At 33.3% G+C, this 23,816-nt stretch overlaps 1 protein-coding gene across 2 annotated transcripts; it reads right to left on the bottom strand.

Moving 5' to 3' along the window:
• Positions 1 to 138: 138 nt before the first annotated feature.
• On the bottom strand, positions 139 to 23,575 carry LOC122715779 (G-protein coupled receptor Mth2-like). 2 transcript variants are annotated; one of them, XM_043938223.1, is made up of 9 exons: positions 21,627 to 23,575; positions 21,161 to 21,529; positions 12,228 to 12,492; positions 11,856 to 12,083; positions 7,525 to 7,740; positions 6,161 to 6,239; positions 3,082 to 3,257; positions 1,717 to 1,888; positions 139 to 1,417 (listed from the first exon to the last, which is right to left on the bottom strand). In XM_043938223.1, exons 1-9 carry the CDS (start codon positions 21,873 to 21,875, stop codon positions 1,087 to 1,089), a joined length of 2,085 nt encoding a protein of 694 aa, XP_043794158.1. In that variant the 5' UTR covers positions 21,876 to 23,575; the 3' UTR covers positions 139 to 1,086. The 2 variants fall into 2 exon arrangements, with proteins under 2 accessions (XP_043794158.1, XP_043794159.1); XM_043938224.1 differs by having other exon boundaries at positions 7,525 to 7,736; positions 11,855 to 12,083.
• Between the last annotated feature and the right edge of the window lie 241 nt (positions 23,576 to 23,816).

Genomic DNA, 23,816 nt, shown 5'->3' on the forward strand with positions numbered 1-23,816 from the left:
TAAAAAAAAAAGTAATGGTGCAGTGAAAAAGATAACTAGGAATATTTATAGAAAAAGATTAATTAATGATATTTGAATAATTTTAATAAATGGGAGGGAGTGGGTAAAGGCAAGAAGATTTAATTTTTCTTTTTCTTTTTTTTTTTTTTTTTTAATATTATTCATCATTTGAACATAATAAATTTAACGTTAATAAATTTAACAGATATAGATATTTAAAGCTCGATTAACAATACGTAATAATTTGTTTGATTATAAATTTATCGTATGCAGGCGAGGAACAATTCCCCTGTATAACGATAAGCTATATATCCAAATATAGAAAATTATGAACATCGTTATATAAAACTTATGCAATAATTTTATACGATATATAAGATAAACGAGTAATATACCGATTAAATTTTTAAAAAAAATAAATGTACAATATCCTTTTCATTCCCTGAGGAAAGTTTCGATCGAGGAAAATAGAGGGAAAGCTTTTTCCAGCTTCTCCCACTTTTGTACTCTCAATTTGTACAAAAAAAAAAAAAAAAAAAAAAAAAGCGACGTCAACTAACGTGGCAGTAAGATAGAATTTTTGAGAGTATTTTTGCGAAGAAGGAAGAACGAAAAGTGATCCTAAGTGAATGGAAGATTAACGAAAGTTCAAATTAAAATTTAAGAAAGGAAAAAAAAGAAGGATAGAACTTGTTGTGGAAAAAAAAAAAAAAAAAGAAAAAATTACAAATACCCCTCTTTGACATTTGCAAAATTTCAAAAAAATATGATTAAATCGTAAATATTTATATATTCTTCGAATTGTGCGAAATATATATCTAATCTAAAATCTCCATCTTTTTCTACGTAGGGTATATTTATCCTAAAATAACAAATTTAACGTAAACATCCGCAATATATACATATATCAATTTGATTTCCGTTATTCTATACACCCAAGATATAAAGTTATCGTACTTGCATCGTGAAAAGCAGAATGTAAAAATATATAATAGCTCTGTGTAGAAAAAAAAAAAAATACAAAAAATATATCTATATTTCTTTGGATCGATTAGAACTTATGAATAGAATTTGAAGGACGATCGATCAAGGTATCGAGCTAACCGCGAACGTGGACGTTAAAGTGCTGTTACTCACGCTTTTCCTCATTTTGAACGGATCTTGAAGGGAGGCGGTAACTCGGCTAAACTTTTTCTTCTCGTCGAAGCCTAGCCGTTTCTTCAACGCCTGATGAACCCGACGTTTAACCACGAACAGGATAAATATCCACAAGCCTTGGAGACAATTGAATGTATCGGTCAGATAGAAAAGTTGGTTCTGGTATTTGAAGGGGGCGTAATTTTCGATCAGGGCCGAGACGATCTCTCCTATCCAGGATATACCCATCACGATGAACAGCTTCATGTTTATGATGAATCTGGATTTTTATTTTAATAATTAAAAATAATTATTAATAATTGTAATTATAATTACTTTGATGATAAATTTGATGATAATTAAGGTGAACGAAGAAAGAAATTGATATAATGTAATTTTGGGAATATAAAGTAACGATTGTAACGATTTATCTCCCGATAAATCTTGATACTCGTCATCGATAATTCTCTATTGGAAAAAATTTCAAAGTTTTGAAAGTTCGGTTATAAAATTACATTTATCGAGTGAAATATATCATGCTTGTTGTGTTGTATCGTCGAATCACCATTTCGAACTCACTTGGATTTGTTGGCGAGAAATTGTTTGTTCCTTGGATCTGATGGGTCGATGGTAACCTTTTTTAACTCTGCTTTCACCTTGTTGCACTGTTTTGTCGTCAAGAAGAAGAACACCATGTTTGTTAGAAGTTGGATGGCGACCACACCTCTGAAGTAAATAATTTGCCCGTGTCCTGAAAAATTTGCAATGTTGTTAATAATTGCACACACGTGCAAATGAATCTTTGAACATTGATTTTAAAATTATATAAATACAAATACGCGATAAATATTTACAGAGATCGAACAATCGATATCGTGGCTCGACAATAGAAAGGAGAAAGAAGGATTTAGGTCGACCTTTTACAAGAATTATCCATGCCAATCAGTCTCGAACAGACAGTGTACGTGTGTGTGTAGATGACGGTTCGACGTCGAGACTGGCAAAGCTAGTTCCAGCTTATCGTTATTGGAATTCGACGAGGGTATGTACACAAAGGAAAAGTTGTAAAAATTGCTATTGTTAAAAAAAGTAGAAATGAATATATAAATTTCGCGAAGAAAAAGTGAAAAAAAATATAAAAAGAATAGCAACGATTACAATTGTTTTCTTCTTTTTTTCATTGATCAGTTATGTAACAAAAATTAAGAAACAAACTGATCGTTTGCAAATTTATATTTCTATTAATTTATAATAAATTTATATTTCTCCTCCGGGTTATAAATAGATTGGAATTAAAAATAACAGAGTAGAAAGATTTATACTGTTCAATGAGGAATATGCTTGTATAAAGACAAGGATAAAAAATATACAATATATATTAACTTATCAATATCAATTGTCAAATTTTTCATTATCTTGCTTATTAATTTATATTCATATTGTAAATTAATATATATATATATATATATATTGCATTTGGAAATTTTATATCATATCTTATGAACGATTATTGCAACAAATTAATAATATATCATTCTTAATTAATTTAAATAAAATTAAAATTATTTCTACAAAACAATTTTAGATTCCACGGAACAATTATATTGATAAAAATCGTAAATTATAGAAGCAATATTATATTCTCGGAATTGCCAATCATCTCGGAAATAAAACCGATAATTTACTCAAGATATTATCTCAGTTTCAAAGGAATCGTTCAAAAGAACTACCTATACCGTCCAATTTCGATGAAACTTGGATTATTTAATCGATTGACATCATAGCTCGGCCAGGAAAACGCGAAAGTTTTATTGAAAATTGAAAGGAATCTTAATTATTGATCAACGAGAAAGAAGCAATTGAAAAAGAGGCCAAGCATTATACAAGATCGATATACGAATTTGAAATAATTTTTTGTAATCATTTTCAATGTTGATGGCTCACCTTTGAACCAGCAGTACTCGTTAAAATGAGGACGGAAATTATTTGGCAGAATTAAAATCTGATCGTCCAGGATGCCAAAGACCGTGATGAACATTGGCAGACCCCACGCGTATAGACAATACAATAGAAACGTCTTGCCGTGATTTTGATCTCTGGTGAAATTACCCTGCAACCTCCTGGAAAGAGAATATTCATTTTTATTTAAAAGTATCTAAATTTTTATCAAAAAATATCTTTGAAATGTTCCATGACACGTTCATTTTTCTTTTTCCATATTTTCTTTCAATTTTTATACGAATATTTTGAAAATTCTTAAGGATATTTGTGACTTTAAGAATTAATAAGAGTTTTTGATATTAGCAAAATATTGGATTTAATCTCACTATATTTTTATATAAATTAGTCAATAAAGTTTTAAATTGACAAAGACATACGTACAAATTGTAATAAACTAAAATTGGCGACAAGAACAGTACGAAACGTTTGAATAGATAATAATCAGAAACGAGATTTCATTGTGTAAGAATATTAAATTATCCGTAATTACGATATTGTTACTATAATCCATGAATATCTTTGAAATCTTAATGTGAATCGCGAGATAACGAAATTTTTTATTTAAAAAAAAATATTATTAAATATTCAACAATATCAAGAAGAATTATCAAATTCTATTCAAATTCTACTTTAATTCAACTCTGTTTAATTTAATTAAAAAACGCGAGGATTTAAAAATATCGTCTAGATAAGAATCCTAATTTTAAATACCGATACAATAACACAGAGACAGAAGCTTTATTTTTTTTTTTTAAACAAATCACACGTTTGAAAACTAAATGGATAAACGTTAAATCTGCACAACTTTAGATTGATCAACGCGTAAACGAATCGAAATAATAATATTTCGTTACCATATTGATACATTGGATGCCAAGGGAATGGAAGAATTTTTGGCATGAGACGAAACAGATGCGAGATATAATTGTCGATTTATGACTCCTTTCAGTTAAATCGAAAAAATTGTTGTAGTTCTTGGAATCGCGAACGTAGTGAATAAATCATTATTACTTACCTTTATCTATTTTTTAAACGTGTCTTATCTCGTATATCTATCGCAATATATTCGTGATTATTAAAAGAATTGATCGATAATTATTTTGAAAGGAATATATTTTAATCAAACTTTTTATTTCTATTATTATCAAGAAAATTCTTTAGAACAGAGAATTTAAATTTGAAGAACAAATTTCGTTTTTATTCTTACAAAAATAAATCCCTTCCTGATCGATAACATTCGTAAAAAAAAAAAAAAAAAAAAAAGAAAAAGAATTAAGTTAATTCATATGCCACTTCACGATAACACGAGAAATTTGCCCGATTACGAAGAGATTATAAATATATCCCCATTGATCGGGATAAATGAGAACATTATGAATGGAATACCAATTTTCGGGGAAATATGGATGAAATAATTCGGCAAAGTTAACGAGAAAAGCGGATGGTGCCAAGACAACGTGATTCTCAATTCACGTAGATCTATTTTCTCCGGTATATTTATAAATTTACTAGCCAAGAAACACAAACTTCCTGCAGTCTGTTGAGATGAGAGATTATATTCGCGAGAACGTTCGTGTTCTTAGGAAACAATTGAAAGATTTATTTTATAAGAAATTATTCGATATTCGAAGCTTCTTGAAAGTATTAACGTAATTAAAATTTTGCAAAGATAATTCTTCAGTTCGATCTGAAAGAAACGAAGACACGGAAAGAAAAAGAAAAAATGTTAAAGATAACATCGATTCAATCTGAAATTGGATTCCGTTTCTTAAAGTTTATTATTACTTTTTTTAGATAGATAGAATTAAAAATTAATGAAAATTGATCGAATTAATATGCTTTTTTTCTAAGGATAACGAATAATTAATAATTAACGGATATAAATTTTAGATTCGTATAAATGATTAATTAAAAAATCCATATTGCCAAAAATACCACGAATTTCTTTAATCGATAAAATAATTGAAATCATTTTTCGATTAGATTAAAAAAAAAAGAAAGAAAAATAAGCTAGATTAATTCGAAGATCGACGATTAAACCGAAGCAATCTCGCAATTTCACGCCGCTTCGTACCGCATAATATGTCTGAACATTTCGCGAAGCGACAGCGCGGAATTAAATCAGTGGCTCGACGTCCGCCATTCGATCGAGAATTATAGCCGAGGGAGAGAGCCAAAAAGATATCCGTTTAGACGGGGAAAGAGACAGAGGATGAAGAGACGAAAAAGAAGAGATAAGAATAAATAACGATAAAAAAAAATAAAAATAATAAATAATGATAAAATATCGCGAAAGAATGATAACGAGAATTGCGTAGGCAATGAAAAATAACTCCATTCTGCAGTATTTAGTCTGCGCTGTATGATACTATGAATCACCCTATGACGAGAAAAAAAGAAAAAAGGAATAAAAGTTGATTTGACTATAGCCCACTAATATTGAGAAATTTATTCCAGTTACAGAATTTCACGTAAAACATCAGTTTGAACGACAGTTTATCGTAGTTTTAACAGCGGACAGCGTAATTTGTAAATTAAATCTCGGTAAACATATTAGCGTGACGCGGATGGAAGGTGGACTGAATTATTGTTGTTCCGTTGTTGGCGAACGTGACGATACTAGGAAATTAGTAACCGGAGAACAAAATGATATTCCTCAAATTACGGCCAAGATAGACTGGATCGGATAATTCCATCACTGTGAAACGATGTTTATCGACCGAGTTGGCGCGCGGTGATTTTATCGATCGATCGTTCGTTCGACGATGGAGCAAAAATCGTTGTGGTGTGAGAATGGAAAGTGTATATATCGTTCGTATTATTAGATTTTATAAAATAGAGAAAAATTGGGGGGGGGGGGGAAATAAATAGAATCTTCTGATTTGTAGATATTTTTATAAAATCGATTTACGTGAAAAATTTAATCAAAATCTTTTGAAAGAAGAGAAGAGAAAAGATGGGGAAAAATGTAAGAAGTTAGTCGAAACAACGCGTCTAAGGTAGATGGCTAGTAACATCTTACCCGAATGTTCGCCATATATCGAAGCACATGATGTTCAACCAGGAAAAAGCTGACAGGAAGGAGAAGAGCAACAAGAATCCTGAAAATGAAGATAAATGGTTCCTTATAATAGTTGTACGTTTCTTTTTTCCGTTGTCAATTAGTGATGTAGTTTCTTAAATAATTTTTTTAGTAATACAGTTTCGAACATTTATTTGCATTTTCTTTCGTCTTATCGAGTTTTATTCTTTTATCGAATTAATTATAATAAAGAAGTATCATATATTTTATCTCTATTTTTTTCGAATAAAACATTTTAAACGAGTTTTTTCAAACGTGTCCAAATTTCAGATTCGGATTGTGAACGTTACGATGAATAGATACAATTAATGAATTTTGGTATTTATGATGACATGTAATAGTTTTATTGTTTGTTTGTTTTTTGTTTGTTGTTGTTTTTTTTTTTATTTTATCGATATTTTTAATATGATTTCTATTTTTAGCTCTCGATTTCTATTATTTCATTCTCGCTCCCAATTTTATTCGATAGAGTGCGACATGGAAATTTTTAAACTTTCGTTTTTGTTTAAAATTGATATTACCGTGAAAAAGTGAATTTGAATCACTGAAAGAGAAGAGATAATTATTAAAAAAAATTAGATTTTTATTTCTCTACAATTTTCTCTACAATTTTAGATTAAAAAATTTCATCATTTTTCTCCAGTAACCATTCTCTCGAACACATTAAATATTAAAATTCCTCCGTGACTTCGAAGACATTTACATTGCTTTCTTAATCGTAAGTTTTATAATTTTCACTTTCAGTTTCTTGAAGTTGAGACTAAATATAGAACTTCCTACTTATTTATTATTCTATTTAACGCGAAAAATATACTCTTATAAATCTGATTTATAACGTAGATAACTATTTATTGATAATCGAAAAATTCGAAATATATAACGCGAAAAACGAATATTTTAAAGGAAAAATAGATCGAATTTAACGCAACTTCTCGTTCAATATCGAGTCAAAGTGATATTTTCAAAGGTGACTAAAGGAATTACACGGAACACTAGAATTCTGAAAATAACCCATGAAAATATCCAAGCATGATTGCATACAGACCGATCGAATTGTGTATTTATGAAATATGTACAAACCATTTTTACGTGACATTAATAAAATAATAAACGGTATTATTTCTTCCACAAACAAGATAGATATTTTTATACATGTTTCTCTCTTCGATAATCTCTTTGGTAATTCTAATAATTGTCAATATTGTTAATTCTATTCAACTTTTTTCAAATTGAACTTTAATTTTATCTAATTCGTATTTTAATTTGATCAAGAAACAAATATATCATAAATCAGTAATACGTACCTGATGCACAGCAGAATATGATATTATTCTGTTTAATATCTCTCAACCAAGGTAATAAAGAAATGCAAAGATATCCTATCATAAGACTCGCCACGTGGGACATGAGAGTTTTTCCATGCAGATTTTGAAGCACAGGCAGGCAAATGTAAACGATCAGAGTTAATAGCAAGAAAATGAAACTGATGCCTTCCAAAATAGTCTTAAGTATTTTTCTGAAAAAGAAAACGAAGAAATATTATAATCCTATAAATCGTCGTATGAAATTTTTCGATATTATTTCTCCTATTTATCCGGATGTATCTAAAATAAAGAAATTTTCATAAAGAAAAAAAATTTCATAAATTATAAAATAAAATTTCATAAAAAATCTATTAATCAGATCTTTGAAGAACAATAATAATCGTAAGAATAATAATAAAGAAAATAAAGAAAATAAGAATAAATAGTAGCAGATATATATATATATATATNAAAATTTCATAAATTATAAAATAAAATTTCATAAAAAATCCATTAATTAGATCTTTGAAGAACAATAATCGTAAGAATAATAATAGTAGCAGATATATATATATATATAACAATAACAAAATTACATATAATAACATCATATTAATTAATTGCGAAATACAAATATCTTTATCCAAATGAATTACATAAAAAACATTACATTTAAATAAAATTGAAATAACGATTTAAAGGAAGATTCCATTTCATTACAGGAGAGTTGCAATCTCTTCCAATAGACGAAACCATCTTAACCATTATTAATTCAGAATCCAATTATCGCGAGAATCTCACTGATTCGCTCTCAAAACGAAAAATTCACAATTGTGATTACGATTCGAGCTTGCGTAATATCAATGAAAAAAACCGATTGGAGAAAAAGAGAGAGAGAGAGAGTAAAGTCTCTTTGATAAAATCGTCCATCGAACCCTTCTCGCTATTCGGAATTTCCACCGAGGAGACGAACTTTATCTCGCGGTCGCTTAAAGTAAGAGGAACATGGATACAAAGGAAATCATGCGCAAGTATCCCCGTATTATCACGGTCTGCGAATATAAATCGACTCATTCCGGCTCCACCCTCCATCTCGCCGTTAACAGGCTCGTTAACATTGGTCGATCTTTATTTATGCTCGAATTAAGGAAATTCCTCGGCTCGCGAAATCTGTCCAAATTTAAATCGAGCGAATCGTCATTTGACCATGATTTCGTGGAGAGAGCGTACGATTTTTAATTTTAATTTTTGAGGAATTTTTTTTTTTTTTGGAAAGTTTATCGTTCGAATAAACTTTGTGCTTTCTTAATTATTACAAATTGAAAAAATTGTGCATTCGTAAGATCTCTTATTCTTGGAAGAATAATTCTTAGCAGAATGAATTTACGGAGAAAAATATATAATTGTTTTCTTCGAAAACTTTCAATTATTATGTTTTTAAATATTAAACCGTTAGATTGAGTTTAAACACTTTTACAAGAATTGTAAAACTTGTGCAAAGTGTTGGGCCTTTTCTTTTACATCATGTTATATAATAACGCGGTGGAATAAAATATATAGCGTTTGTCACGATTAACAAGAGCGTAACCGGCGTAATTTTTACATGAAAGTAATTACCGGGAAAATCCGCGAATAACCGTGTAGTCCAACTTTTTCCCTATGACGAGAAAAGTCACGGTTTTTTTTTTTTTTTTTCCTCCACTCTCGCAAGGAAACGACATTTTTACCATGCGAGTATCAAAGTTGTTTCTCTATGCGCATATCCAAAGAACTGAAAAATGTCAACAAGGAAAGTCATATGCAAAATATCACGCGAAAATAGGAAGCTTTTGCAAACAAACTGGATGTTGAGTTGAATTTTTTTTAAGTTTATTAAGAGATACCTGCTTTCTTCGAATTTGAAAATCCGACATTTTTACCGCCATTTTTTTTTTATCATTTCAAATCCCAAAAATATCACGAACGTCGTTTTTAAAAAAAGATGATCCGTCAGAAAGATTCTTTTCTTTCACAATCTTTCACAAACATTTCTTGAAAATGTAACGTTTTCGAATCGAAATTCTTCCGCCATTTTTACTATTATTTCACTGTTTCAGAAACGTAGAAATCCCAAAAATATCACAAACGTCGTTTTTAAAAAAAGATCTACCTCGAAACTTTCCAGAAAGATACATGCGCGTTTAATTTTCTCTCATTTCTTGAAAATGTAACGTTTTCGAATCGAAATTCCTCCGCCATTTTTATCATTTTTCCCCGTCGGATACAAATCTCAAAAATGTCGCGAATCGCTTTGGGGAGGGGAAAAAAAAAAAAAAAAAAAAGAAAAAATTCACGATCAAGCCACGAAGAAACGTTGATGGACAATGCTCGAATAGATCATGGTAAATAGCGAAAGGATAAAAACAAAAAAAAAAAAAAAAAAGGAAAGAGATACACACACGTATATTATAGGCGTACAGAGGAACGAACACGAATGTATAGCCACTTCGTTACGACTTGTCTCTGTGAATGGCCCTTCTTTCTATTCATCAGGCAAATGGACTTGTACCATTGTTATTTATTCTTCTGCTTGAAGATATACGAGCGTACACATTGTCCACATCACTGGCAAACAACTTGGCTATCTGGCATTGATGCGGGCACAATACACGCGAAAGATGCCGGTTCGAACGGTTTGACCAGCATCGGGGAACGCACAGTCCAATCTTTTATATCTATAGTTTTTGAAACAATCCTCCCCCAAATAGGGTTTTGAATATGTGTACAGGTAATTTCGAATCGTAACAACGAACTTAAAGTAACGAGAGACTTGGAATCGGAAGAAAATTTAGAAAAAAAATTGCAAGAATTTGAAGATTGTGATATAAATCGGAGTGGTGATTTTATTTTTTCAAAATTTATTTTAAAGATTCTATTTGAAATAGAATTTATCTTTGTATTATTGTTGCATTACAAAATTGAAGAAATAATATTATTTCTTTAAAATTTGTTCACAAATCGTCTTTGAATTTTTTTTGTTTTACAATCCAATAATGTATCTACATTTTCATCTTATTATCATTTCATCTTATTATTGCAATTTTATAGCAATCGAAAATATATATATATATATTTTTAAATTTTTGTTTAAAATCGATACTGAGGAAAACAGAGAGGAATGGGCGCGAAAGTTTCGAAGCCAACTTCGATTCTTTTTTCACGAATCTCGACTGGCTTTATTTGTTTAAACTTTGCGAAATTAAACAAACGGATTCGTAGCAATAAAAAACACGAGGTTTAAAAGTTTCAACCGCGTCACGAATCGATATGCGAGCAAAAGAGGCGGGAAAGCGGCGGATTTTGAATTCGAGCGCGAATCTTTCTTTAATTTGAAATTACAAAAAAAATTCGACGATCGTACGATTTACAATTATTATATATTATCAAAAGAAATTCATGTATCTTCAATTGCACTACGTAGAATAAAATTTTGAAGGAATTTTGTTAACTATACTCGAATATTTTTATCATAAACTGCTGGTACTCGATGATTCTTCACGGGTCGAAAGATGGAGGTTAATGTCGAGAATGATGTTTAATCTTTTCCGTCGCGTATATTCCAGCGTAGAAGTTAATGGAATGCGAAACGCTTGCAAAGCTAGCAAGGAATAAATAATAAATAATAAAAGATAACGCAGGTGACTCGCGTCGAGTAAGAAAAGAAACGATTGCATTTTATACTTTGTAACGAGTTTATGCCTGTTTTAACCGAAGTGCGTAAATTACAGAAAATATAGAATGGAAGGGAACTTTATCGGACTAAAAATTTTTTTCGGAACGAAAAAAAGAAACGCGGACGAAATGGCAACGGGAATAAAGTAGCATTAATCCTGTTTCTTTCCCCCTCTCGCCTGTATAGGGTGGTTTCGCATCACCGGTTATTTCACCGCGTGCTAATCGAGTAGCTGCTTTTTTTTTTCTTTTTCCTTTTATTTTTTTCCACTTTGCCAGCGATTTTACCGACCGGGACTTAATTTATGTAATAACCGTGTTTTACCGTGTAAAGAAGTAACTATACAAGGAGACGTTTATCTTGAATTTCGTATTTTTTTTTTTTTAAAATAACCATTTTCTTTTAAATAAATAAACATTTAAATCTTTTTCTTTTTAATTTGATATTTTCTGATCCGTATCTATCGTTCGACGGTTTAACGGATATTTTTATTTTTACTTCGTTATCAGAGCTACAGAAAAATTGAATTAACTAACTAACTAATATCAAATGAATCGAATCTATTTAATTTACTACGCGATAAGGCGTGATAACATAAAATGAAAAAAGGTCTCTCACCTGTTTTCAGTGCTTTCGGGGAAGCAGATTAAGGCGTACAAATCTTCCTTACAATAGTTGTCCTGTTTGTTGTTGAATAACATATCCACGCAATAACTGTCTTGCGTCAACCATTCCCTGTCTGGCAATAGCTTCAAGCTTCCATTCGATGATATCCCGAACGTGTCCTCTATGCGTTCCATATACATTCCGTTTGAGCAATTCAATTCAAATCTGATCACCCCATATTCTTCGAGAAGAAGAGAAACAAACAAAGAAAAATAAAGAATATAAATGCGCGAATAACAAATAATGAAACGAAGGAGGAGAAAGCGGAAAATCGTCTTTTTTTTTTTCGCGTTCCATGACATAACTTATCACAATATACACAAACCTGTGACGTTTCTAGGTGTCCCAGTGATATTCGAAATCTTGTCGTAGAAAGTCAAATTGCTTATCAGTATTTCCTGGCACATGGATTTAGTCTTTTTAAAACACTTATTCACACAGTTGCCGTCCCGACACAATTCTTCGTCCCTGCAGACGCGAACAACTATGCGCCGTTTCGACCGGAAATCCGGCGTCACCGCGAGACACGAGTTCTTCTCTGTGATCGTGAAACTCTCCACGGTTTGGTTTTCCCACGAGTACACCTTCACCTGGAAAATTATACCGAAATGCTTCGCATAGTCTGCTGCGAGAAGATTTACCGACCGAGCAACCGGACCGGATCGGGTATACATTCCTGAAGCGCGGCAAATTTGAAAGGCTAAATTGTTTTGACGTTCGCGCAAGAGGAAAGTGGGTCTGGCTGCTTGGCTGGATTCTTCGAAATATCTTCCACGGTTCCACGGATGGTGTGGAACACCTTTTCCATGGTATCGGAAAGGATGTAAAGAAAGGCGTTTCAGGAATTCTTGTAACGGTGCTTGAGAATTTCTGCAATAAACGAATTGTAGTTACGTCGCTTTTCGAAGTTTAATCTAATTGTATTGTCAGCAGAAATTTCTTGGCATTTTGTTTATGAGAGATCGTTAAATTAATTGAATTTAAGTGAATTTAATTAATTTAAAATAGTTATTCCATTTTCCAAAGAATGATCGAATAATTTCTAGCCGAGAATTGTAAAACGTAATTCAATCGCGCTCTCTTAAAAGTTATCGTAAGTGCATGTGTAACGAGCCATAATTGAACAATCAGATATCGGACAGAAGAGAAGAAAGAATTAATCAAGCAAGCATCGAAAAGATAAAGAGGACGTGGTTGAAAAAGGAAACGGATGCCACGAATCGTAAACTTACTAACGGAAATCATGGGAAAACGGAGGAGGATGGAAAGATTCGAGCGTGATTTACGAGGTTATTCTTGCGCCACATGACGAATGTGGTAATCTCGGTGTCGTTTTCACCAAGCGCCAGACCTTTCTCTCTCTTTCTCTCTTCTCCTTCCCCGCCCCCGCGTTAACACAAAAATCTTATTTCCGCTCGTTATCTCGTTTTCAATAGACGACATCCCCGGCATTTCGTTTTCCGATCGTTCACCTTGCGAAATAATGACAGAGAAAACGAGGTGTCGACGATCTCGTGTCGACGAGACGCTGTAATAGAGGTGTCGAACTTTTAAAAAAAAGCGAAAGAAATTTCATGATCACTTCCTCTCTCAGTTTATGGATGACTATTCCCTTTGACGAGACGTGATATTCTTTGCTCCTTTCGGGCAAGTAGTCGAAAAATCGACGGAATTCTTGTCAAAATATTTTAAATAGAGCAAATGCGTGATATTTTCCAATTTTCTTTTTTTATTATGATAATTATTTTTACCTATTGTATCCTTGGATGCAAGAAGGGTAAAATACTTGATTACATCCTTCGTTCTTTTTACATCATATCTTTTGTAAATTTCATCGCTATTTTCTTCAAAACTGGCGAAATTCCCATGAAATTTAATTTCTCCAATATTCATCGATACCATCCCCTTCCTTCAACTCCAAAACTTAAACCTTCAAAAAAGATTAAGATTCCCAACATGAGAATATTCTTTTCGTTTCCCTAATAACTCCTCTCTCCTCGACTCGAAAATTCGACAACCGAAACTCCATCCCTCTCAAACGACCAAGAACAAAAAAGATTCATCAAAATTCGAATGAGAGAGAGGAAAAAAGAATCTCGGTGAGAGGCGAAGCGTTTATTAGGAAAAACGGTAGGGTTTTACCGGGCATCGAGTGTGGCAAGGACACGTTCGATTGGAATCAGAGACCGTTCTATCCGTTCACCGTCCGCAATGCGGTCCTTGGTTTCATCGGCGGCGCATCGTTGCTACGCCATTGCACACCGGTGTGCCACCACGCCCCGTAGATTCCCAACCGATGAGTCGAATTTATTTACCACATCGTTCTCATCCTTTCGACGATGGACGACGGATGGAAAGGGAGAGGAGACCGATCCGCGCCGCTGCGTGGACAACGAAAGAGGATCGCCGATATTTATTGCCTCTGATTAAGGAAAAAAAAAAAAAAAAAAAAAAAAAAAAGTCGCACGAGACGTCGTGATGAATTTCGATTGAGAGTATTGGAAGTGGAATCGATCGTTTAAGAGATCGTAGTAATATCGAGTTATTGGATTCGAGGCAATGTGATCTCGAGCGTGAAATAGGATTGAAACTTTGGTAATGGAGGGGGTAATTAAGGGTTAATCCTTATTGCAAGTCGTCCTTTCTTTTGGAATTTATAAATGTTGGGATGCGTCGAATTTTTTTTACGCGCGGTGTATGAAATTATGCGGGAAGTTTGAGACGAGGATTCGTGGATTATTTTTGGATTTGACGTGGGATGCAAGAGCAAGAGATAGATAAAGAGAATATTTCGATAGAGGGATAATTAGAGGTAGTTAGAGTTAGTTAAAACCTCTTGTTTATCGGGATTTGAAAATTTTCGGACGTATTGAATGATTTCGCGTGTATGGAAAGTTAAATGAGGATTTGTGCACTGGATTATTGGATTATTTGATGTGATTGTGCAATAGGATACGCGTTCCGAGCGAGAAATTGTGAGATAAAGGATGATATTTTGAATGTTTGATAGAGGGATAATTGGAGATAGAGTTAGAGCTGGTTAAAAGCTCTGGTGTTGATTGGAATTTGTAAATGTTGAATAGTTTTATACAATATACGGTGATGCATAGAAAATTAGAGGAGGTATTTAATAATAAAATATATGTTTCGAATAAGAAATTATCTTTTTAAAAATAAAGATTTGACAAAGCGTTTAAAAGTTATGCTGAAGTTATTAGATATAATGTTGAATAGTTTTGTGTAGTATATATATATATATATATATATATGGGGATATGCGAAAAGTTATGGATGAAAGAGGTTATGCAAAGGGTTGCCTTGGGATAAAGGTTCGATAGGAAAGGGTAAACATTTTGAGGTGAATGTTGGGTAATGCTTTGTTGGTGTTACGTGTTTGACTAGTTTATTAGTTGTAATTTTATTGATAATTTCTGACGAAGGAACATGTACAACAATATGTTGATTTTACCTTTAAATTTGCGTTCATGGAAAAGGATAAACGTGCTAGTTTGACGAAACAAATATCGTATTCAATCTGTTTTACGAATCTCATTGAGATTAAATTTAATTTCTTAACATTTTCCAATCGTTAGAATTGACAAAACATGTCAATTTCAACGAAATTTAGAAAGTAACTCGCCGAAAATTAATTACGTATTAATTTCGATGAAAAATTATTCGACGAAAAAAGAGGGAAAAAATATTCGATTAGAGAAAGAGACATTGGAGAGAAAGTAAAAATCGTCGATGAATGCCTATTTAAATTTACGAAATAAAAAGAAGAAAGAAAAAAGGTAAATCTGAATTTTCCACATCTAAAAATTAGAGAAAACGAGATACTTTTACCGGTGCAAACATTTGTCGGTAAAGATTTTTTCGACCAACGATTAAACCAACGAGCGAGAGATAAGCCAACGTTTCACTAAACTTCTCGTTGTTTATTTCGTCAGGTAGAACGCAGTTCTACAGGAACATGCATCGCGACAAGAACACGCAAAAATGGCGGCCGAGTTTTTTACAATCCGATCGAGGAGGGCGATCAAATATTCTTTTTAGGAAGAAGAAAGAACCGTAAATATAAATCTGTCTCGCTTGTTTTCGAAACAGGGGGAGAAAGAAAAAAACGTGCAAAAGTTTGAAAAATCCATATTTTCGCGAGAAGGTGGCCAACGTATCTCAAACGAGAGATACGTCGAGAGAAATGTAAACCATGGGTTCTTCTTCTCGTCACGATCGAGAGAGAATTATCGACGAGAAAGTTAAAGGAGAACCCTTCTTTTTATCAAATTCGTTATCCGTCAAGGGAGTTTAAAGTTATGGGGCACGAACCATAAAGTTCAAATATCAAATCCTGGATCCGACCGCTTCCGTTTCGGGGGTATCGAATCGTACGCGGCGAAATAGCTGAGCAAGCATTGAACGAAAAATAAAATTTACACGGTATAAAAACGTCGTATAAGATCGTTCGAAACTGGTTTTGAATCAATTCGATGACAAGACAAGATAGATACATCCACGTGATTCTGAGATGTTGGATGAATAAAGGAAAAAGGAAACTCTCTGTAATCGAATATAATTTTTCGAAACGACGAAGTAAATAATTTTTCGATATTTTTTTTTAATATTCATAATCCCATGTTTTTTCTTTTTTTTTTTTTTTTGTTATTGATTTATTAGATTGATAGAATTTCTCGAAACGTTCGACGAGTAATAATATTAATCATTCGTTTTTTCCAGGTCACTCGTTCATTCATTACGAAATTAAAGTGGAACATTGCGGGATTCGATTCATTCTGTAAAAATTTCCCTTGTTCTGGGAATAAAATTCTGGCTACGTGCCTAATCGCTCCGCTCACCCCATGGCGCGGAACGTGTCGAAGAGGCCGCATCTTTTCGGCTGATTCGCCATTTTGTGCTTGTTTCGCGACCCGGCTTACGTACGAAACCGGTATCTATCGAATCGAGTTACGTATCGATTCCGTGTTGTGATCTTTCGATAAAAAAAAAAAAAAAAGTAGAACGACACAGTTAAATTAATGAAATGTAATTAAAAAATATTTTTCCAACGTGATATCGCGTGATATCATAAAGGTGAACTCGATATTTTTCAATTTAACAACCATTAAAAATCCATTACACCCGATACAACAACACGATACGAAATTATAAATCCATCACGCTACCTATCAATTATCTCTTTGAATCTTCGTGAACGACCTTCATTTATAGAGAATTAACAAAACACGCCAAATTGAAACAATTATCTGTTAAGGGGCAACCGTTTCCGGGGATTTCTCCTTTCGAAAAAAAAAGAAAAAAAAAACAAACCTGCGTTAGATACACAAGAGAAAATAGTAACAAGTGGAAGGAAAGAAAAAAAGAAGAAGAGGAAGAACGTTGCACGGAAATAAAAACTCGTCTATTCCAGTCCCTGTTATAAACCGTGCGTACGTTATATCGTGTGAAAACAGACCGGATGATAAACGAACGTTCGAAAAGAAATGAGGGATCGCGATGGAAATCGGCTGGTCCCACTCCAGCTTCGATCGTCGTTTATTTATTTGTTTAAAACTTACTAACGCGCGCGTGATTTCATAGTTTACGCGCATAGGCGTAAGATAGATAGATAAACGAGAGAGAGAGAGGCGCACTCTCGGTATACGTATGAATGAAGAGAAGCCGGATAATAGCTGCGACAACAACCGGTTCTCTCGATCTCTGTCCACTCGTTCGAGACGCGAGAGATGATGGTAGGTCGTGATCGTGGAATCAATTATTCGATTATGCAACGCTTCGAGCCTTGTCCATAAATTGTTGAAGATGATTGATAAAATTGCGAGTGTAAATTTATATTTTTTTTTTATTCGCGATCGAAAATTGAGATAAGAATCGTGGTTTTTTTTTTTTCTTTTGAAAGGAGCTATTTATTAGGTATTTATGCAGATTAAGTTTGGTTAAGAAGTTGGGGTTGAACTCGTTTGATATTGCGACTAAGGGAAACGAAGGGAATCGTAATTATTTATACTCGTAATAAACGATTTCTCTTTTTTATCGATCGAGAAATAACGAAGAATTTTCGATAGAAAATGTTGTTGGCGCCGGATCCGTTCTATAAACGCGACTAAGAGATAATAGGTTATCGATCTTCTATCTAAAATATACTGTACATAATACGCAATAATTTGAATGATCTCTGACACTGAGATATTTCCTTGAATAATTCTTCTTCGATCGTATTTTAAACAAGTAGATTTTACAACAAGACGGAGATTCTCTCTGTCCTAAAGTTTAGATAACCATATATAATCGAAGTTTCATTTACTTTATATGATACAGATGTGACTAATGTAAGAATCTCATGCGATACGAACTAATTTAATAGTTTCTCTCTAGTTTCTGGAGAGTAATTGGATCTCGACCATTCTCCCCTGTCGCGCTAAATTACGCTAATGCGAGAAGAAATAGAGAAGCAAGGGAATAATAAAACGACTGTAAAACGACTAGAAAGACTCGCTAATTTTACACATTTTTTTTCCCCCTTCCCCCTTTTAATATTTAACATACTATATTAATTAGGTAGAGAATTGACGAGATATAAAGTATACCACCATTGAGATCAAATCGTTTACAATTATTGTAATTTCACACGTAACGTATAATTTTTGCCCGTCCTAACAGATACGTATGGACGCGAATGGTGGAATAATTCATTTGTCGAGTACACCGTCCGTAAATTTTTCATCGTATCATTCTCACTTACGTAACAGGTTTTATATATGTATATATATACATATATCATGGTTTAAATATATTACCGGAATGTCTGTATTAATGCAGAGGTATTAAATTTCTGAAATGTTAGATAAAAATAAACACGAGTGTCCTTCTTTTTAAATTTGAAAAAAAACAGAACGCAAGAATAAATTCCACGAATGTAGGGATTTTTTTTTTTTAAATTTCAAAAAAACGGTACATTCGTAAATTGTAATCGAACGAAAATTTGTCATGCGTGGAAAATAAATGAAACGTATAATTACGTAAACACGAATTTATTAACGTATTCATGAAGATAACAAGATTTCTCACGCGGGACAAACAACAAACGCAAGTGGAAATCTTTCGAATTGTAAATCTTTGTAATCGTCAAGTTGTTTGTTTGTTTGGATATTAAAGAAGAAAGGGAATAGAACGATCGAAGAAAGTTGAGAAATACTGCGCGATATCGAGCATACATGCGCGTCATTCCAACGAAAATATTTTCTTTTCGATCGCACAATTTTTTTTTTTTTTTCGATCGATAAATATATTGCCACGAAACGAATTAGTTTTTTTCCTCGACTTTTACGCAAATTGTTGTATACACTCGTATGGAGAACACGTGATGAACTCGATTTTTTTTCCTATCGTTTATATTTCGTTTTTGGGGAAGACAAAAGGGGGAAAAAGGGGAAGACAAGGGAAGGATCATGAAACTCTCTCACCAATCCTCGAATTGAACGTATACGTGTCTTGATATTGATTTCTCGTGTTTGTTTCTCAGATTATTATACATTTTGAGAGAAGAAAAAAAAAATTTTAAATTTATTTTTCCCTGAAATTAAAATAAATATTCTGCTGTCTGCTTCGAAATATTTGGATAAAATCGATTTTATTTCAGTGTTGTTTTTAATCTATTCTATTTACTTTATATATAGTATTATTCTTAATTCTAATTTAAATATCTTACATTGATATACTATATTGCATGTTTAAATTCTTCTATCTAATTGGAAAAATCATTTATAAAAAAAATTAATCGTTAGAAGTACGGTAAATGATACGATCAAATATTGAACAGGATGAATAAGAATATTGAAATTGTCATGCTTCCCTATAACGATAACTTTATAAATAGAATAAAATTGAAATAAATGATAATAGAAAGCAATTAAGAGAAAATATACGTGTAAATAAATGTGTATTCGACAAAGCACGTACTATTATTTGGACAATCATTGTTAAGATTTATTTCTTTTCTTCGAATAAACGAATAGTTCTATCTTCCCAAGATCGATCAATAAATTTATTTTTATATTTTCATTGTTAGTCAGTCGTTTCGAAAATAATTGAATCAAATCTAATAGAAAAAAAAATATAAGTACGAAAAAGAGGAAAAGAATCAAATAAATATGCATGTTATCTAACAAGAAGAAAATCAGAGAATCTAACTTAACAACAAAAAATAATGCTGAATCTAAGTTGTTCAAATCTTAATAATTTCAAAAATTTTTATTGATTGCCATGATCTTCATTAATCTTTTATGATCGATCGAAAACAATTGAATCGTTCTACAAAATAATATAGGGGAAAAAACCTAATCTGAACCTAATCTAGGGAAAAATCTAACCTAAACGTGGAACAACGTTAAATATAAATTTTGAAATTAAAATTTTTTAAATTTTAGAGCTTTCAGAATTTTAACTTTTATATTTTATATTTTTAATCTTAATTAATTAAATTTAATTAATTAATTAACATTTCTGAACAACGTGAAATGAATATCTGTTTTTAAAAAATTAATATATACTTCTGATTAAAGCGACACAACGATATTTATCTTTTTTTTGCATCCTTCCATTAATGAAACACGAATCAATTTAACATTCCACAACAGGTTCTTCCTTCTCTCGCTTTTCGAGAAAATTAGAAGAATTAAGAAACTGTGTATGTAAATTGTTTCATCGAATCCAGCCGATTCATTCAGTTATTCATTCGTTTTAACTAGTTACATTTAATTTACCACGAATCGCGTAGCACGAGGAAGATAGGAATTTCTCATTAAAATGGCAAAGTCACGTTTTTTTCTTTTTTCTTTTTTTTTTTTTTTTCACGTCTAAACGTGATCTGATTTTGCTCACAGAGAAGAATCCTTCGAATCGTTCTGTAATTTAACGGAATAAATAAAATAAATGGTAATAAAGTGTGTAATAAATAAAAATATTTGTCGACAATGACAACGTATGTATCGTTTTCACGTTGCGTGATTTTTAAAAAAATTCTTTTTTAAGTTCTTTCTAACAAATTATAATCTTATCCGCAAAATATCACGGAACGGAGAAGAGAGAGATGCGAGCGGAATATACAAAATAATTGATTAATTATAACGTCTCGTCAACATTTTCATACGAATAACACCTCGTTTATCGTGCTCTTCGTTAAAATTCTCGATGTTCGCCTCGCTCGGCGAGGCCGACATATGAAATATAAAATATGCTCACCTTTAAAGATTCATCGAGGATGGTGACGTCCTCTGCATCGATTTCATAAGTAAACATGGCGTTCGATTTTGGGCATTCAAGCAATTCTTTATTGATCGAAATTATCTTTATATTCTGAAACTCGTCCTTCGCAGTGACGTTAAAAAACGTTAAAAGATCATCTTCAACGTTCTTAGACGATTCACAGTTTCCTGGCATTACGTTAAACACCTCGTTGCTCGAGCAACACCTTCTAACGTTTAAGAATCGCAATTTCGACAAGGATTGGGAGGAAAAGAGTTGCTCCTTCTCGTTCGAGTTACAATGCACGAGTATCGGTACGTTCTGAGATGTGGATGGTTCGTGAAGAATTTCTATACAGGACGTGTTCTGTGAATACAAGAAGAAAAAAAAAAAAAAAGAAAGAAAGAAAGATCGTAAAATCGAGAGAGTTAAAAAACGGGATCTTACTCGTCGCGCCGATTACCTGTACGAAACTCATAGAGTTGAGCTGGTCGAGCGGAGTCGTGGCGATATATTCGGGTTTCTCGCAAATAGGAAATCCGCTGTTACTTCCGTTGGCGAGGAACAGTTCGATGGAACAGTTGAGAGGTGTTGGAGCACAATTCACCTTCGACGTCCCCGTGAAAACTTCGCCGGGGGAGCAGCATTTGTTGAACGCGTAAGAAGCATCGATGAGCAACGATAAAACGATCATAAAATTTCTCGTCGTCATCGTGAATAATCCGCACCTTCGAAATTTTCGAAACAAATCGATCGAAGTAAAACCGATCTCTTACTTGAATCGTCGAAACGAGATACGAGTTAGTAGAAGGTTTAAATTTCTTCCCTCGCTGGACACTCGAGTATACGAAGAAGAAGCACGAAACTGACACCGCACAATGGATATTGTAAATCCATCTCGATTATTTATCCACTTTATTTATTTTTGTTTGTTCGTTACACGAAAGAGACTTGGCGAGCGATTTAAATATCTTTCGCTCGTCTATCTTCGCATTTGAAGAAACTTGTTTTGTTAAATAAAAGATGTTAAATAATTTAAGAAGCCTTTTAAATAATTAGATAATTGGAGAGAGGAATTAAGCGCGACGATCGAGGTTCTTTCGAAGAAGAGGTTTCGTATTTGTATATATTCGAAAACGTTTTGTCGTCTGTGTGCAGGATTGATAAGGCACGGTTATAAATACTTAACGCGTGCGATCGATATCGTTGCTCGTTACTCTACTCTCCATCCAATTCTATTCCCACAGGTAATCTTCGAGCGTTTCAACGTAAGCTCGTCTCTGGTCGATTAAATCGTCGCTTTCGTTGCATAATGCAGCGCGATGCAACGCACGCAATCGCATCCGGATAATCTCTGGAGGGAGATCGGACAATTACGAAGGAGCTATCTGCTCGAAATTAGCGCGGCGTTCCGTTGAAAAGTAACAGTTATCGGCTGTCCCAACGAAAATTTACTCCCGATTCTCGATTCGATCAAAAGTTTGCTCCAGCACCTGACTTTTTTTTTTTTTTTTTCTTTTCTAACTTAATTTTTCAACTTTTTCACTTTTGTCACGTTAGATCGATCTTCGAATTCGAATCTCTGAGAATTATCGAAGCAATGTTCGCAAATGTTCTTCTCTAAATAGTTTTGTGCAAAAACAAATAACATAAATAATTGCTTGTCTTTTCGTAGAGAAAAAAAATACGAGTTAATTATTCAAGATTCAACTACACTTCGACAGTTTAATCATCGCTTTCTTTGATCGCGTTATTATCCCGCTCCTTCATTTCCTAGCTTTCTTTCCTCCAGAGGAGACACCACGATCTCCCATTTCGCTTTAATTTATCACCTTTACGCTTCTCCTTCTTTACACTTTTCTCCCTCCTTTCAATTATTCCACCACCTTTCTTTAAACCGTGAGATCGTCCTCGGTAATTATTTCGACACCTTTGATAAAAAATAAATAAAATGGAATGGAAGGATTATTCCCTCGAAACAGGAAAACCCTCCAATCCCATTTCACTTTCGTTCACGCCGCTCCTCCTCTCAATCTCAACATTCTTCTCTCGCGAAGAACCGATCGATCCGCGAATTCATCGCCATTCGATCCCCCTCGTTGCACCTACAATCGCCGAACGCCGATCGAGTCTTTCAAAGTTTCCCCATCTAACTCGACCTCTTCATCCCCCTCCCATCCCAAGCTTCTTCCACACCACTTTTTTCGCTCCTCGCGGGGACGGATCCTGTTCGATCCGATTCGATTCGCCTTTTAGTTATTATCACGAGCTCCCTATCTTGTCTCACAAGAGGCGAAGGGTCCGTAAATTTATCGAAAAATCGCGACGCGATGAACGAAGACCGATCGTGGAGTGGAAACGAAGCGGCGAACACGGGCGCAGAGACGCGACTGTACGCTCGCTACGAGCGGAGATCAGAGCGAAATTCGACTAGGCTTGGCCGTGGGAGAGCATAACGACAGGAAGACCGTAGCAGACGCGCCTCTTTCTCTCCCTTCTTCGCTCCGGCCACTTTCCCCCTACGGCCGTACCTCCTTCTCTCCTCCTCTCCTTTTTTCTCTTCCTCGCGTTTATCTTCGCCCCCTATATACTCTCCTTAATTTCGATTCGATAAACGGGGGAGACGAACTTTGAGTTTTGTTTTCGTTCTTTC

Source organism: Apis laboriosa, unplaced genomic scaffold, assembly GCF_014066325.1.
Source record: "Apis laboriosa isolate Shangri-la unplaced genomic scaffold, ASM1406632v1 scaffold40_cov151, whole genome shotgun sequence".
Classification (NCBI taxonomy): Eukaryota; Metazoa; Arthropoda; class Insecta; order Hymenoptera; family Apidae; genus Apis; species Apis laboriosa.

What these genes read in the sequence shown, in the direction of transcription:
- LOC122715779 (XM_043938223.1), bottom strand. Translation starts at nt 21,875, where the DNA reads ATGACGACGAGAAATTTTATGATCGTTTTATCGTTGCTCATCGATGCT. An exon ending in ACTCTATGAGTTTCGTACAG is followed by an intron (nt 21,530 to 21,626) that starts GTAATCGGCGCG and finishes TTGTATTCACAG; the next exon opens with AACACGTCCTGTATAGAAAT. An exon ending in TTTCTCGCCAACAAATCCAA is followed by an intron (nt 1,418 to 1,716) that starts GTGAGTTCGAAA and finishes ATAAAAATCCAG; the next exon opens with ATTCATCATAAACATGAAGC.